The sequence below is a fragment of the Trachymyrmex cornetzi genome, unplaced genomic scaffold (assembly GCF_001594075.2).
Source record: "Trachymyrmex cornetzi isolate Tcor2-1 unplaced genomic scaffold, Tcor1.1 scaffold99, whole genome shotgun sequence".
NCBI lineage: Eukaryota > Metazoa > Arthropoda > Insecta > Hymenoptera > Formicidae > Trachymyrmex > Trachymyrmex cornetzi.
In genome coordinates, this window is record NW_017300343.1 from 4,177,267 (window position 1) to 4,195,682 (window position 18,416).

The 18,416-nt window shown below is 42.7% G+C and overlaps 1 protein-coding gene across 1 annotated transcript in view; it reads right to left on the reverse strand.

Annotated features, from left to right (window-relative positions):
• ft (cadherin-related tumor suppressor fat) overlaps positions 1 to 12,122 on the reverse strand; it is a 110,345-nt gene extending 98,223 nt beyond the window's left edge. Inside the window, exon 1 of the mRNA XM_018521686.1 lies at positions 6,888 to 12,122. Within this exon, the coding sequence (XP_018377188.1) occupies positions 6,888 to 12,095 (5,208 nt within the window). The 5' untranslated portion in view covers positions 12,096 to 12,122. The remainder of the gene's footprint in view (positions 1 to 6,887) is intronic.
• Positions 12,123 to 18,416: the final 6,294 nt, after the last annotated feature.

Here is an 18,416-nt window from a genome sequence, read left to right on the forward strand (position 1 = left end):
GATGATGATGAGCAAGAGTAGAAGATTAGCGTAGCATTAAAGATGCCATCTCTCCCGCGTTTCTTTCTTTATCCCGGCCGTCGTGAGTCGGATCGAGCGCAGCGTGCGCGCCCTGTATAAATGTATCATTGGAAATTTGTTCGTTTTCTCTGTAATCCGCGTCGTAAAACCCGCCGCTGCAGGTGGGTTCATTAACAGATAGATGACCGAACGCTACTATTCTCTGTGCGGGACCGACAACGGAACAAGTAACGGCGATAAGAACTAGAATACTGGCGACGAAAGTGGACGGGAAGTCGTACAATCGTACCACCGACACGAGCTCAAATCTGTTTTTAAATTTCTTCAAGTTTCAGGGATGCAAGTCTACTAACTTAATATCCTTCTTTATATCCTTCTTCGTAGAAAACTTGAAGCTATTATATAATAACGCTCATGAAACTCTGATACATGAAATTAAACATTATAACTATATTTATGAAAAGTAAAATGTTTTTATTCTCGTAAGTTTTACATGTGCAAAAGTATCATTTAGGATGTACTTGAGGCTTTATTGATTGACAGCATTAAATAAAAAGGCTATTCGCGACTTGTTAAAAATTTTACAAAAGTACGCCCATTCAAAGTGAAACGATTTTAAAATCGCTTAAACAGTGAAAATGAAGTTTTAATTAATTCTTCCTCTTTTCCAAAAAAACGACACCGTATAGAGACAGAAATATATAATAATAAAATATGTCTGTTTTAGTAGATGTTGAAAACTACCGCTGACAGGAAATTATAATAAATGACGATTCAACAGTTTCGTGCGCTTTATCATTTACTTTTTGGTCGTGTATCGCGAGAAGGTCACACGTACTCAAATTAGAGTGGAGATGACGGATGATCGAGACATCAACTGGTTAAATCAGTAGCTGATGGTTTGCTAATACGTGAGAGGCGGCACCGAAAAGTCGCGACCGCGAGCAGATACAGATATGAGATCATATCTGAGTATAATTAATTACCAGTAAAAACGTCCTAAATAATTAAGTAGAAATTGCAAATTCGCGAACGCTTCTTTTTTTTCTCTTTTCTTTTTTTTTTATAACGGACGTGCCGTATCTCTTGTTCGTAATCGAATGATAGCAAGAAAGGGAAGAAAGAAAGGGAAAGAGATTGATTTTTTCCATCCGCGATCAGGATACAGAAATATTAAATGACGATCGTAATATTTAACTAACGAGCGAGATTTCGGGTCCAGTTAAACGTCGCATGCCACAAACGTCTGATTGTATCTCGATATTGATACATAGTGATAAAGTGAATCGAGAGAGAGAGAGAGAGAGAGAGAGAGAGAGATAGTTATACAGAGAGATAGTTATCGTAAAAAATATAACGAACAAACGCGACCGATCAATTTTCCTGACAATGTTAACAAGACCTGGTTTTATCAAAATATGTTTATCGAAATCTCTTTTTATTTTATACATCTTTTGTTCTTATAAAAAATAAAGAAAACTAGGTTAATAATAACAAGGGAGAAATATAAAAAGAAAATGCGTCACTTATAAAATATTATTGAGATATTACTAAAGAGGGCGTTAATGTAGAAAAATTATCGAGAACCATTAAACACAAATCAAAAACTTCCTTGCTTGACATATAACTTTATGTCGATAAAAATTTAATATATTTTATTTTAATCTCTCTCTCTCTCTCTCTCTCTCTACTTTATTTAATCCAGCTCAATTCGATCTCGCTTCTGTTTCCATCAGCAGCTTTCAATATGGAAGAAACTCTTAATTGAGACTTTTAAATCACATGCGAACTGTCATTTTATGGACAACAGACGTACAGGGGTAGTTTATATACCTTCGCTCTCGCGCAATGTAACGGATAACAAATAATCTGCAAACACGTTGAAGCGATCGCGTAACGGCCGCGCGAGACCGCGAAATAGAAAGAGTTAATTGCGGGGTTTAACGCGTTTAACCGTGCATTATTAATCACGACGGTCGACGTAATTATTGCCGGCTATTATTAGACGCTCCCGCTCTCGCGCGCGTACGTTAGCGCCGACATTATGTTCGTTCGTTCCCATCCCGTCTGTAGATAAATTTATCGGCAGGAAAAATGAGTATCACGCCTACATTTCGCGCAGAACCCACCCGTGGCTGGCGAGGACGGACGTGTGGGTTCCGCGATTCGAATCTCACACCTTCGTGACATACGTTAACATCACGTTCGCAATCACTTCCTTAAATTAAATGACGTGCCACTTACTTCTTGTCGACGTTCTCGTTCGAGCACAAACGCGAGAACAAACGTGTGATAGTACGTCGTGACTTCGACTAACTTCCTAACTGATTCTAAACTAATATACCTATGACACATCGTGATTGTCTAACGGTTTCAACAAGTTATACAAAAATAATAATGTTATTTTTCTTTTTGTATATTTTGGAAATTTTTGTCGCCGCGCGCGTAGGTTCTTTGGTCAATTCATTTGTTCAACAAGAATATCGTGATATCTGTAATTTTTAAATAATATTGAAGATAAAGAATATGCGATAAACTTTAGGATAGAAAAAACAATGACAATATAATACTCAACAGAATTTAAGTTCATTCTAAATGGCTTTAATCCATTCATAGAATTTTAATTTGCGACTTATTTTTAAAGACGCAACAAGGTTAAACGTGTAAAATGAAGACAAACGATAAAAATGGTTACTAAATTGGCGAGAGAGAGAGAGAGATTAGAGGAACATCTGGTAGAATTCCGGAACACCCTGTATATTTAATGGATCTCGAAGTCGAGTATCCAGCGTGAGCAGAAAATTATTGCGTTACAGGGGACTCGAGGCACGAACGATGAACACACGTGCGTTGAAGTCATCGGCGCAGCGGCATCGCGGGATATATACTTCGCCGTACGTCTCTGGACCCAGACGCGAACCCCATTGCGCGATAATTGAAGTCACGCTTCGTGGGAAGCGCGGCCTTCGCAGATAGAAATGCCGTCGCACAAAGGGTTAGACAAAGGGCGTTGCTTGAGTGTTTCGTCGGTATGACTCCGTATGCCGCCTTCACAACCCCGCCGTGATCTTCGGGGACCGGACAAAAAGCTGTCGACGTGGACGAAGCCCGATGATGCCGTCCGTACGACGAAAAAGAGGACAGTTTTGGCCCGTAAGAGAGCGCGGGGGAGAAGTAGCCCGAGAGGGACCCTCGGACGGCCCCGGGGAGGCCACGAAGACGGTGAACGGTGAACGATGAACGGTGAACGGTGCGCGGGACCAGAAAAGAACGAGCCCCGAAAGCGGAACAAAAACGTCCGAACTGCGGAGTCGGCGATTCCCGAAGAGTCGTGGATCCCATAGCGAATGATGAAGGTGGGAGGAGAAAAAGATACCACGAGAGGAAAGGAAGAGAAATAGAGACAGAAAAAGAAAGAGAGATATTACATATATTGAGACCGAGTTTTTAGAAGCATTGGAATCATAATTTATATAAATAATCAGTAATATTAAAGAGATGTTTTTTTATATTAATACAAATTGCTAGAATAATACCATTTTTCGAGAGAAAACATTTTTATCAAAATTTCAATTTTTTATTGGTTTTCATAAACCAGTAGTTGCTATATAGATGTGTCAGTTTGTTTTATTTATGATTTTATTTGAATAGGACGAAATCTGAAAGACATCTTTTCAATTGCAGTTAAAGATATAATTTCAAACTGGAATTTGGTGTCTATTTAAAGGGATTTCGAAGAAAATATTAGTAATCCTTTATATTTATCCAATTTTTCTGTAACTGACCTCTGCAAACTTTTTTTCAAGCTAAGAGAAACCAACTCTTTGTTTGTTACCTTGACAGCAACATCAATTGGAACTTCACCATAATAGCAAAAGGCGGTACATGAAGCACAATATAAAAGAATCATGTTTCTCGAAAGCAACATTACCAAATAAAAGATTAAATTTAAGAAGAAGAGAGATACAAACGTGTAGACGAAGAGACGAAGAGAAGCCAAGGGCGACGGTAGGCGGCTTGAAAGAAATGGAGGGATGGGGAGGGGGGGGGAGGACAGAGGAAAGGATCTTCAGAAATAAAGCGGCGTTGACGCACACCGGGGGTAGAGATGGGACCGACTGTGCGCTTCTCAGCGGTCCTAAGGCCCCGGCGCTCGCGCGAGCGCAAAGGTAAGGGCTGCGCTCGCTCATCCGAGATCAAGTTTTTCTCAAGTCTTCGAACTACCGGGAGAGAAAGAGAGAGAGGGGAGAGAAAGAGAAAGAGAGAGAGAGAGAGAGCCAGAGGCCTGAACTCGAATCCGAGTTGATTTCCTGGCACGCGGTTCATCTTGTCGTTTATTCCTCTCCCGCTCTCTCTTTCGCTTTCTCTTTCTCCCCCGTTACGTTACAACCGTCTCTTCTTCCTCGTCTCTTGCCATCCACCGTTTGCCTGCCCTCCAATCCCAAGATGTGGCAGGAGCGCGAATGGAATATCGGTACCACGTGAATATCGATTACGAAAGATTCCCGATTTTCTAGGTAATCCCTTACGCAAAGTAAAACGGAATAGAATAGTTTTGCTTGCGGTTAATCCTTAAGTCCACGGCCTTTCCTCTAAATCCAGATTTACAAAAATTTAAATAGCAGAAGAATGAGATCGATAAATTTCAATTAAATGTTGTAGGGAGAAGATTTAATCAAAGTTTCAAAGATTCCTCTTCAAGATTTAAGGATAAAGAATTCATTACAAAATATGTTAAAAATCATTTAATTGATATGCACAATAAAAGAGATATCTTAATAAATATCTGTAATAAACTGATAGATTAATAGAAAAGTGTAATTTTATTTTAATTGTTATCATTAAAATTAATTTTAAAAACGAGATACACAGTTCTGTCATTCAGTTGCTTTCCTCAACGTATCAATACCTCGACATCTTCGATAAAGGATAGCCGAATTGCTTGAAAATTCTATCACTATAAAGACAAGATTGCAAATTGTGGGACACCCTGTACAAGTGCAGAGTAAAAAAGCTCGAATTAATTAGGATATGCTTCGTTCTAATAAAACGAGACCAGACGGCGACGGTGGTAGCGGTGGCGGTGGCGGCGCGGTGTGGTGCTTTCGTATAAATTTGAAACGCGCCCTGTAATTTGAGAAAACGTCCCGGGTCCTAAGCCCTATTTATGCAGCACTGAACCGGCTGTAAACCGTTCGTATTCACGATCCCCCTCCTCCCCCCTCTTCCTCCACCTTGTCCACTCCTTCTCCTCTTTCTTCGCCTCCTTCTCTACCTCCTCTTTCTCTCGCTATCGAGAGGAGCACGTCCTTTTCCCCGTGCGCGTGTTGTCCTTCCATCCATCGCTTCTCATCTCCAAAGATTTCTCTTTTCCTTACTCCCTTCGTCACTTCTCTCTCTTTCTCTCCCTCTCTTTCTCTTTCCCTCCCCCCCTTTCCCTTTCTCATTCCTTTTATCTCTCTGTGTATCACTCTATCGTCGGCTTTAATTGCATTAAGGGTATTGTTGCGTAACACAATTCTCAGTCAGTCGAATTATCGCTTGTCTGGTGAAAGATACGCGGCGCACATACGTTGCCGCTCTAATTATTATGTCATCGAGAGTGAGAAGGAGAAATTAATGAACACGGAAATAGCGTCAAAAGAAAAGATGAATAGAGATAAGGTTAATAGTGAAATCTCGCTCCCAAAAGTTGTAATTTTTTCAATAATAATATCGTATCAAAGCTCTTGTAACTATTAATTACTGACTGCTATCCTTGAGTGTGATATATAGATCAAAATTTATTAAAAGTCATTTTTGTGGCAAATTTCTCCCTATTGTCTACTCTTTATACGAATCAGAGCTTAAAGAAAACTGCATTTCAAAAATTAAATTATAAATTATTATTACTTTTTTTATAAGACAATTAAGTAACGAATTACATAACAAATAAAGAATATTGATAATTGTAATACTTTTGTTTCTCGTCAATAATATCAATGTTTAAGGAAATGGATTTTTTTAGCAACTTGTTCAGAAATTACACGTGTCCGTATACACATCCGATTTAATAAAGTTCCCTTCCATGTCTGATACATCATTAATATCTTCTGAATAATTAATCATCAAGCGTAAAATTATTGTCTGTATTTCACAAACCAGCTTACTGTACATTTAATTAAAACGGTAACGAAAGTACATGAAATAGAAAAACTGAATCTCAGCAAGCTTGTGTACGTATTTTCATTAAAAATGAGAATTAATTTATTAATACTTTATTCTCTTGTATACTAAATGCGAATCTTTCGAAGAAGCAGAAATAAAAATAATTACGTATACACGTGTAATTATACAATACACAATATAACTGCGATAAATTTTACTTCTGCTTCTCCGGAAAATTCGGGTGCAATATACAATTATATACACAAAAAAAGCATATATTGCTATCAACACATATATATGTTGTGTGTGTATATTTTAATTATCACGTCATCACCTGCACAGCTTAGAATGAAAATAAATGTACAAAAATTATCTATGAAATATAAAACAGGTATCTTAATAATTTTGACGTCAATCATATTGTCACATCCATCTCGCGCAATATCAGTTGAGCAATTATAATATCCCCGCGAAATCTCGTACCGCAAACGACAATCCTGACGGTCCTGACGATCCTGACTCACCCGTTCGCTCACCCGCCTCGCGAGAAGAGGTCTTATCCGGCAATCGAGAAATTACATTACGCGGGGCGAGAGCGCGCGGGACGAGGAAGTGGCACGGCACACAAAAAGCACCGAATATCTTTCAGGAGCCGACGAAGGAAGCATCATTAATATCACCGGGACGATCAATCAAAAAGCCAAGCGGTACGGACTTACTTTGGTGGACGTCGTACTGGGCTTGGTGCCGCCGATGCCGATGGCGTATAGCTCCACCTCGTACCACTGGACGCCGGTCTCACGATCAAGTTGGGCCGCGGTGGACAGCACACCGGTCTTCGTGTCGATGTCGAATAGCCGATCAACTTGGGGCCCGTCGCCGGCGGTCACGTTCGTCACGTAATACTCGAGCTCGATATTCGATTGACGACTACACGCGCTCACGCGCAAGATACTCGTGCCGATCGGCTCGTTCTCATAAACGTTACCTTCGATCTGACCCTGTTGCTCCCAAATCGGCTGATCGTCGCCGTCCTCGCCCGGCACGATCAAGGTCACGTAAGTCTCGGACGAACGACGCTCCGCCTGGACCGCCTCGTCCGTCGCTCGGACGCCTACTTGATATTTGAAGGGAGCTCGTTCGAAGAGACTACTTTTTGAGAATGATTGCGGAAGTTTCATAATGAGCTCACCGGTGTTACGATAAACCTCGAACATGTTCGAATAGTTGACGCTAGAACGGAGTAATTCATACGTCACCAGGCCGTTGGTGCTAGAGTCAAGATCGCGAGCTAGCAGTTGCATGACCTGAATATCCTCGGTCTGATGATAGTTGAAGTTGCCAGTGCTCAGAGGTGGTAACACTATTGCCGACATGCTAACGAAGATTGGCGCGTTGTCATTGATATCCTCGACGAACACAATCACTTGTTTCTCGGCAGACAACCGTGCGCTTGGTGGTTGTGCTTGATCGGTAGCGACCACCACCAGATTGAAAGTATCCACCTCTTCGCGATCAATTGGAAGCAACGTATGGATCACCCCACTCGATGGATTGATACCGAAACGTCGCACCTGATCCTGCGGTTCCTGGCTAAGGATCGAGTAGCTGACCACTCCGTTATCGCCTGAATCTGGATCCTCGGCGGTAATGGTGACAATCGGTGTTCGCACGAGGATACCCTCGCGTATCTGACGTACTATTGCCGTGTTCGGAAACACCGGCGGATTGTCGTTGGTGTCGATCACCTCGACGGTTAGGCTAGTGACCGAACTGAGCCGTGGATGACCTCCATCGCTGCACGTGATGTTAAGCGTGTAACGTATCTGCTCTTCGTAATCAAGTGGTTTTCTCAGATACAGAATACCGGTCAGCGGATCAATATAGAACGTGTCTCTCTTGTTACCGGCCGATATAGCGAATGTCAACTCGCTGTTGGGTCCGAGATCGTTGTCGGTGGCCTTGAAACGTAACAGCTCGGTGTTGATTGGCATAGTTTCCAGCACAGAAATCCTCGACTTGTTGTCGACGAAGAACGGCACGTTATCGTTCTCATCGAGCACTTCGATATGAACAGTCGCGCTAGATGACAATCGTGTCTCCAAACCAGCATCGTGTGCCACAACAGTCAGCACGTATGTATCAGACATTTCACGATCAAGCTCCTTCATCAGCGAGATCTGCCCAGTAGCCTCATCTATCATGAAATGGCCATGCTGATTGCCGTCCTCCAACGAATAGAACACATCTCCGTTCAAGCCCTCGTCCGCGTCGGTCGTGTAGACTCTTAGCAACTGCGTGCCAATCGCGGCACCTTCGCTCATCTGCACCCGATAAGGTAGACGTTGGAATTGTGGAACATTGTCGTTAATATCGGTGATATAGATGGTGACCTTGACGCGGTCACGCAAGCGATTAATGCCATTGTCTATAACAGTGGCTTCCAAATTGATATAGTTGCTGCCAGTATTGGTTACTAAGAGTTCACGATCGAACACGTGCTCTGATCTGATGAAACCGTTCCTTGGATCGACCACGAAATCATTCTGAATGAGCGGGAGCAAAAATATGAGATCAGCGTTACGACCAACGTCGCGATCAGTAGCCAGCAGCTTGCCGACGAAGGTGTCAGGCGGCTCGTTCTCGCGTAGATGAAAACTGAAACTGCTATTGGTAAACTCGGGCGCGTTGTCGTTCTCATCAATCACGTGCACCACCACCGGGACCACGGAGCTCCGTGATGGGCTACCCTGATCAGATGCAGTAACCTCGAGCGCGTAATAATCTTGTTCCTCGCGATCAAGCTCATTTTTCACATACAGCTGACCATCCGGGAAGATGCCGAAGCGGCCCTCCGTATTGCCATCGGTAATTCTGTATAATATCCTTCCGTTGTTGCCGAGATCTGCGTCTTGAGCTATTAGCGAAAAGAAACGCTCGTTGACTGGCGTAGATTCTGATAGTGAAGTCTCATAGCTGCTCAATCGGAAAACTGGTGTGTGATCATTGACATCTTCGATCGTGACTCGAACTTGGTACTGAGCGGACAGTGGTTGTCTACCGGAATCAGTCGCCGTCACCTCTAGATGGAGGGTTGTACCAGGTGGTGCACGAATTGGTTTATTCAGATAGATAATGCCAGAATTTTCGGCGACTCTGAACTGTCCGTCTGGATTATGTGTCAACGAATAAACAATCCTGGAATTGGTGCCGACGTCGCGATCTCTGGCCCGAGCGAGGCACACTTCCTGTCCCACCGCCGCATTCTCCTGTAGGATCTCATCGGCCCACTCACCCCTGGGAAATCTCGGAGGATTGTCATTAACATCCTGCACCGTAATGTTAACGATTGTTTGGCCGTACGCGAGATTGGCACGCGCTGACAGTTGCAGGCTGTAATAAGCGACACGCTCGCGATCCAGGCAGCCAGTAGTGCTGATGACGCCAGTATTCTCGTCGATTCTGAAGTTACCCTTAGGATCACCAAATATTATAGAATAGCTCACTTTACTAGTGCTACCGTATTGTGTAACGTGTACCGAGCCAATTTCCCGATTACCAGACGTAACGTAATCGCAATCGCCATGATCTTCAAGAACGCGAAATTCATAGCCGTTGTAAGTATCGAACTCGAGGTGCTCCAGATGTTTCTCGCGTATAATTTCTACTACGGCATTCTTGGCTGCCACCTGATTGTCGATGTCCTTCGCTGAGATTGTTAACTTATAAAGAGTCTTGTGTACAGCCCGTAGAGAACCTTGCAGGACAATCTCACCGGTTCTCTCCTCTACCACGAAGAGACCGTCGCCGCCGGATTCCAGAGTGTATTTCACCTGAGCATTCTCCCGAGCATCTGCGTCAGTCGCCGTCACTTTACCTATCGTCGTACCTGCTGAAATATCTTCGGAGATGGACATTAGATATTTCCAAGGATAAAAAATTGGCGAATTATCGTTGACATCCTGTAATGTCAGCACTACGGTAGCAGTCGAAGATTGTACTGGCGTGCCTTGATCTTTTGCTATCACTAGAAGTCTGTACTCTGCTATGGTTTCTCGGTCCAGAGCGGTCATGGTTGTCAACTGTCCGGTCAGAGCATCCAGAGCAAAAGTCTTGGAATAATCACGCGAAACACTAGAATGAAAGCTGTACGCGACGCTACCATTCGTACCTTGATCGTTATCAACAGCTGTGAGAGTAGCTATTAGACTATAAGGCGCCGTATTCTCCGACAACGCGATTTCGATGATGTCTTCGGGAAAGCGTGGTACCTCATCGTTCTCGTCGAGGATCGTTATTTTGAGATGCGTGGACGCGTATTTAGTATTCGGACCACCATCTCGTGCCGATACGTGTAACTCGATGCTACCTTGTACCTCGCGGTCCAAGGTAGCCACAGTGGTGACCAAACCGGTGTCACTATCGATGGCAAACCAATTCTGCTCATTACCCGAACCGAATTCGTAATAAATTCGCGCGTTCAGTCCAGAATCCGCGTCCGTAGCCGAGATGCTAGCGACGAAACTGCCAATCGGTGCGAATTCCGATAGCACCGCCGAGTACTCGCTTTGTTGAAACACCGGCTCGTGATCGTTGACGTCATTCACGTGTATTACGAGATAAGCCGTAGCAGATCTGGGCGGCGTGCCCTTATCGGTAGCAACCACTGTGAGATTATACTTGGGGATCTCCTCGCGGTCCAACCGGCCGTCGACTCGCACGATGTCGAAACTCTCTGTAACCTCGAGCCGAAAGTGACCCAACTCATTACCAGCACGTATCTCCACACTGGTCTCGCCGTTTAAACCCTCGTCATCATCGATCACCGCTACCGCCGCGACGATCGAGTCCTTGGCGGTGTTTTCGTCGACGGTAGCAAAACCCGCATTTTGTGGAAAGTAATTGAATTTGATCACAGGATCGTGATCGTTAGCGTCCAATAGGTTTACCGTCACGTAAGTACGACCGTCTTGCTTAGGCACACCGTGATCGCGAGCGAAGACTGTGATGACGCAACTCTTAGGGCAACCACCGCCTGGACGTGTCCCCGTGCAACGTTGTTGAGGACATTTTAACGGCTCGGCTGTCGTGATGATGCCAGTTTCTGGATCGATTGTGAACTTGCGCTCATTGTCCGGCAGATAATATATCAGCTTAGAATTGTCTTCTGAATCTTTATCGGTGGCGTGCACCGTCAACACCTTGGTGCCGACTGGTGCGCTTTCGTTCAACGCTACCACGTAGTCGCTCTGTGAAAATACAGGCGGATTATCATTCACATCCAACACCGTCACGTTCACCAGTAGATAACCCAGTCGCGGTGGTCGGCCGCGGTCGCGCGCGCAGATGTTGAGAGAATAGAATTCCACCTGCTCACGGTCCAACTTGCCAGTAGTCTCGAGGTGCAGGTATGACGTTTCACCTGGATCCCCAGTAACTTCCAGACGGAACTTGTCATCCGTATTGCCGTCCACGATAAAATAATCGTCCAACACACCGTTCTCTGGTGTATCTCGATCAGTCGCAGCGTCCAGCAATAGCTTGGTACCGGCGACAGCCGATTCCGAGAAGGTAACCGCGATACTAGGCTCCGGAAATTCTGGATTATTATCGTTGATATCAAGAACCAAAATTCGCACTTCGATCGGATAGGTCGGTTGACTCGAGAGCACAACTAAATCAAACCGATCGCTGCTGAGAGCTTCGCGATCGAGAACCATAGCAGTACTTATCTTGCCAGTCTCTGGATCGAGTACGAATTCCTGGGGTGGCTCATTGAACCTGTAAGTGAAGTCAGGCTTCACCGGTATCGTGCCGACTATGGTACCCTTGGGCTCGCCCTCCCTAATCTCGAGTTGGACCCGCGTGTCAACCGCTCTACTCTGCATCGCCAGACCCATCGCCGCGGTGTTATCCTGCGGCAACATCGGTGATCTTCGTGGCACTAACCGCGTGACTCTTTGAGGTAGATTATGCAAAGTAAAGTAGTCATTAGACACGGCCACTGCCACCGTCGCCGTCGCCGCCGTCGCTGCCGCGTCCTGGCCGACGACCTGGCCGCCATTTTGGTTCACCACCAACAGTAGTCCCAGAAAAAGGGTCAGGATCATCGATCCCCTTATGATCATCTCTTCTGTCTCGCCGCGACACGCCCACCTGCCTTAGCCAAATCTCGGCTTACGGTGACTCGTCGTAGGCGTAAAATCGCGCGCTCCGATTACGCACTACCTGTCGTTCTTCTTCTTCATGGTTGTGGCCGGCGATAATCCTGTCGTCTTCCGCGTCTACGTACCGGTGCATTGCACGTACCACGACATTCCTCCAAGGACGGAGATTAATCGCGCGCGACGACGTGAACCGCCATCCTCTGTCCGGTGATGCGTCGCATTTTTTCCCCACCTGGATCAGAGTCCCGATTTAAACTCGGAGCTGGTGGGTGCTTTCTTTTCCGTCTTTCTTCTTCTTCTCTGTATCCGTTTCTTTCTCTTTCTCTCTCTCTCTCTCACACACTCTTTCCTTTTATATATATATATATATATATATATATATCTCCCCCTCTCGTTCTCTCCTCTTTACTTCTCCTTTCCTTCGCCGCTAAAAGTCAAGTGTATACGAGAGGAGACTTCACCCGGCAGAGGGGGCAGTGACCCGCCGAGAGCCGCGCCTCGCGAAACGCGCGTCTGTGGATGCTCGCGAATGCTTCGCGAACGCGAGAATGGAACGTTTCGATTTTCCGATTAGCAATTCGCAATCGCGATATAGAATCGAGAAAATGTATATCTTTCTTCCCAAGAACGGATTCTCCTCCGAAGAAATAGCTTCCCTTTTTCAACTCTTGCGCTCCAGGCACACGCATCTACGTCACGTGCTTCGCTCTGTCATATTGCATTTTTCAAACGACAAAATTCCTCTTGAAAAGAGATGATTGGCAACAATTAATGGACAACGATTTTTCGTGGCAATCTCTATATCTCTATATCTCGCTATACGTCAAACACTCGAATCTCTCAGAATCCATGAATTTATCACTAAAGCTTAAATCGAGCCCGATAGAATCTCGCATAAACACTACACAGAGGACACACCAAGATCCAATATCCGGAGCACAAATAGAAAGAATATGATTTACGATGTATTCTCACAAGAGTATCGATCTAACCGAATTCTGACAGACTCGAATTCGCGATTCACTTACGAGTACGTGCGACTCGCCGCCGAACTCGCGCTATCTTTCGCGGAAATTGTCAGGAAGTTCACGCGATCGCGATGCAGCGCTCACTCGGGTTCGCCGATCGTAAAGCAATCTCACGAGCAACACAACGGGTTCGCGTGCGCGCGCGCGCGCGCGGCCGCGCGCCTCGGGGTAGGCTTGGTTATCAGGGGATGAAGATGAACCGTGCGCAACTGCGAAGGCAGTCGGCACTAGGGCCGATGGAAAAAAGGATAAGAAGATAGAAAATAAAGGAGGGATAACGTAACGAGACACACGACGGGGCCGCGATAAACGCGACGTAATGCCCCCGAAAGAACGCGGAACGTGAGCACCGTGAAGAAGAATGTCGCCTTCCCGAGGGCTGACCTGACTCGACTGAACCGAGCCGGTCCCAGAACTTCGCCGCTGCCAAGGAGAAGCATTCTTCGGGCTGGCTGACGCCGTCCCTCTCCGATCCATCGGGGCCTTCTCTCTCTCCCCCCCTCCCCCTCCGTCAGTTCCCTTCATCCTTCTCCCGTTCCCTATATCTCCGTTCTCCCTCTTTCTCTCTCTTTCTATCTATGCCTTTGCCCCGATCACCCCGGCATGGCCTATCGATATCACCTTCTCTGTCCGCTCTGAGAAACACACCGTGGTTCTACCGCATTTCCTCGCTCCACGATGGTCCCACTCGCTCTTTCTAACAACTCGCTCCCTCTTTTTCTGTTTCTCGCTCCCTCCCTGTCTTTCGTGTCAAGAAACGTTTGATTTCCCATCCTCGTCACTCTTTCTTTCTCCGAACGCTCATTTTCTTCGCTCTTACCTCGGTTCTCTTTCCCATCTCCCACCTCCCTCCTCCCCCCCCCCTACCATTTCGCCATACCACTGCCTATATCAGAATACAAGCTTCTTCGTCCGTCACGTAGAAGCCTGTCATTCTCTCTCCCTTCCACTCGCTCTTTCCTGAGGCCCGCTGCTCACCGCTGCTCACCGCTGCTTCAACCGTGGGCCCCGTTCTCCTCCCCCACCCTCTTACTCGACTCACCTCTCCAGCTTTCCCTCCTCGCCATCTTCCACGCGCGATCCTTCCACCTTCGACTCGCCTCGCGCATCCCGCCGCCGTCTCGGGTCTCGCTGAGATATTCTCCCTTTTGCCCTCGAGGAACGAGCAATGCGGAGGCTCAGGTATGCAAGATGGCCGCCGCACACTGGAGCCTCGTGCGACGAGGACGTTGCTTCGCGTTGATGGGAATGAGAAAGACGTAACAAGAACAAGAGGGACGTCGAATAGACCAGAGAAAGAAAACGGTGAAAGAAAGGGAGAAAGAGTAAGAGTAAGAGGAGGAAGAGGAAAAAGAGAAAAATGAATGAGGAAGAAAGAGGGAGTGATACGAGGACCGACGAGGATAGAGAACGAGAGATGAATAATGCGTGGGGGAGGAGGGGAAATACCTAGAAGGGCGGGCAAGGGGACACCCCGACTTAAGGGATGCGGACTGCCACGCGGAGAAACATCGGGATGTCAGTAAGGTGGGGGCGAGAAAGGTGGAGCGGGGGTGATCCGCAGAATCCGGACTCACGGTTTGTGTGTAGAATGTGTAGATATATATCCGCGGGCCTATGGTCACTTTTATAATCCGTTACCGCGATCGAGTACTCCGCTCGATTTTCTTTCCTTCGATCCTCTTTCTTTCGAACTAATTCACCATCTCTCTTTCTCTCTCTCCCCCCCTCTCTCCCTCTCCCTCCCCACTGTCTTTTCTCTTTTTTTTTCTTACATAGGTATCTATGTAGTTTATTCGCTCACCGGATCGTTGATTTCCTTTAATCTAGTTTACTGGGTACAATATTGTATACATGTACATACATACCAACCGTTGCCACCGTTAATACTCGAAAATAACGTTGAAATTTAACTACAAAAACATTAACTGAAATTATAAAATAAGATAATGGAGTTGCTATACTACTCTGTACAGTAACTCATTACATCATACAAAAATGCACCTCACTGCAGAATTCCAAACGTTGATTTTGTAATGTATAGGGTGTGGTTCGATTTATGGTCTAGAATCCTAAATTTCACAGAGAAATCACTAATTGGTATCCATTCTTCATACAAAGAATCGAAAAATAATAATAAAGCTATCAATCAATAACCATATGGGATGACGTTTAGAAATAATGAGTCAGTCATTGTCAGAGTTAGAAACGATAAGTGATCGGTAAATTAAAAACAATAAATAAATGACCAAAATTGATAATCAAATGTTTATTAACGTTTCGGTATTCGCAATATATTATTTTCTTTTGTGACTTTAATTCGACCAACAAATAGTGCATGTAAAGAAATCAAAATCATTTAAAAAGTCTATCAAGAAATAAGTCAAATCTCAATTTTTCCATTCTTTTCAAATCTTAAGTTTTAACAAATCTGAAGAATTTATTTTATTATTCGAGAAATATAACAATATATGTAAGTGATTTACGTGTACAATACAGAGATTCGATAACTTTTTTTATCATGTTCCTTTTTTTTGTTATCATTCTGTTCCTTTTCATTGAATCCTATGAAACACGGAGCAAGTCTGTTTGGACCGACTTTTACGTGAACTTAGATAAGAACGAGTACGAGTACTTTCTCGAAGAAGCGAAGAACAGGGAGAGACGAGGTTCCTTATCGTATGACGAACGAGTTGCCTTCTTCTCGGTCTGAAATATCAGTGAAAATTAGAGAAGGTTTCATTGGTAATAGGTGACAATGCGCTAAACAATGCATTTGGCGCTATCTTTAGATTTATAGAACTCCAAGATAAAGTGTATTCGTTACATTCCTGAGTTGCGTTAAATCTCTGAAAGCGCGTTTTGTCGAGAAACTGTGCGATATGCAATGTTTCTTATATTAAATAATTTATAAAGCCGTGTGAAAAAAATATCAAAAATTTCAGTTAAAAATCATTTAATAAGAATCGGATAACGAGGAAAACTTTATTGTAAATTCTTGCCTTGTAAATCTATTGTAAAACTTTTTTAGTAATCTGTGTACATTTATTTTCAACTATTTTGTCAAATAAAATTTTCGTATTATTTTTCAATAAATTTATAAGTTACAAAAGATTTCTATGTGTAAAATATATAATGATGTAATTAAAATTAATTAACAATAATGTAATAAATGATAATATAATTATATATATTTTTTCAAGCAAAAAATAATTTTAAGCAGAGATTGCGTACGCACGCCGCGCGCGTTTATTATCCGAGAGAAATAAATTGAAATTTGGTTCGTAGACTTGTCTCTCGAAGGATGCAACACAGAACGTTGAATCGCATGATTAATATCCTGCGTTCTACTGCGATAACGTGCGCGCGCGTACGCCATTTGTTGTTCCGCGATATTAGAAAGGTCACGACCCGAGGATAGAAGGAGGAGCGAATCCCGACATTTATCCGGATATAGAAAAGCCGTGACACTTTGTGCGAAATCATTAATTATATTAATCCTCGTACATATCGAGCTTCTGGAATCTTGAAAATCACGGTATACGATCCTGATTGATAAGAGTAATTACGAATCCCCATACCCGTATCTTTGCGTTGACAAGGTCGCGCGTAATAGTATGATAAATAAAATATGAAATTGGATACGTGTAAATACTTTTATGAGTAATATCTTTCAAAAAAATCATGATGCAATATGTAATATTGAAAAAAATATGTAATAAAACACACACATGTATATTTTACAATATTATGTATAAACCTCTAAGTATATAAACCTTTCAAAGTTTATATCTAATAATTTTTTTTATATTATATTCATATATATATATATTAAAAAATATATATTTTATTATACACAATTGATTATGCGTGAATCATTTTATATACATATATAAGATATATTACAACTTTTTTTTTATACGTAATAATATTTGCAAAGAATTAAAATGCTCAAATTTGAGTAATTATATCTTTTGCAAGAAAAGTTCGCTATAAGATTTCACAAAGAGATTGATACATTGCAACACTGCATTGCATCCTAGCAGAAATCCGATCGTTTTCCACGTGGGTGTACAAAATCGCCGGTATCAAGCACGATTGCTTTTCGCCATAACAATCTTCTCGGGGATAGAGGGTAAGAAATTAGCAGAAATGTCCTAACAGCTTATTTTGCGGGCATGCCTCGCTATAAACGCAATCGGTCGTTTCTCGCGTGAAATGTCCATTTGTGGCCTCGTTTATGAACATTATTTCGTAAAAGATAAGCAAATAAAAAATTTTTTATGAATCAACATAGAAATTTTATGTTATAATTATTCGTGTTTACAAAAATTAATTTATAAGTAATACAAATATAAATTTATTTTAATTCATATATTGTAATATTTTACAGGACGTACTTGCAAGTATACATATATACGTGCACTAGAGTATAAATATTAAATAATTAAAATTTCCCCTATAAAATTTTTGAAATATATGTATATATAGACACGCACACACAAATGTATATTTAAAAAAAAAATATATATATATATTTTACTTTAAAATTATATTAATTTTCTTAAATTTTTTACTAAATTTTATAGATAAAGTAATTATTCCAGAGAAAATAATTTGCTTAGATCAACATTAAAATTTGTTATTGCTGTTAATACAGAGAAAGTTGCTATTTTTGTACCAAAAAATTTGGACTATTATTTAAAAACAAAAAAATAATTATAACAATAGTCGTATTTGATAGAAATGTCTTATCAATACTCATAATAGAATTTGATAAAATTCTGCAAAGCCAGTACAGAGAAGATATTTGTAGTATCTCCACTTTTTTTCCATATCGTGTAAGCTCAATAGTAAAACCTGTACATTATAAATAAAATATCACTTCGTTAACGACAATATTTCTGTTAATTTAAAAAAAAAAAAAATAATTAAAGTTTTATTTGAGTGAATAACATATTAATATATGGTACAAATTTTATTAATAAAGTGTATACTTTGTACATGTACAAGAAATAGCTATTAAAAAAAATTGATTCAATAAATTTCACTC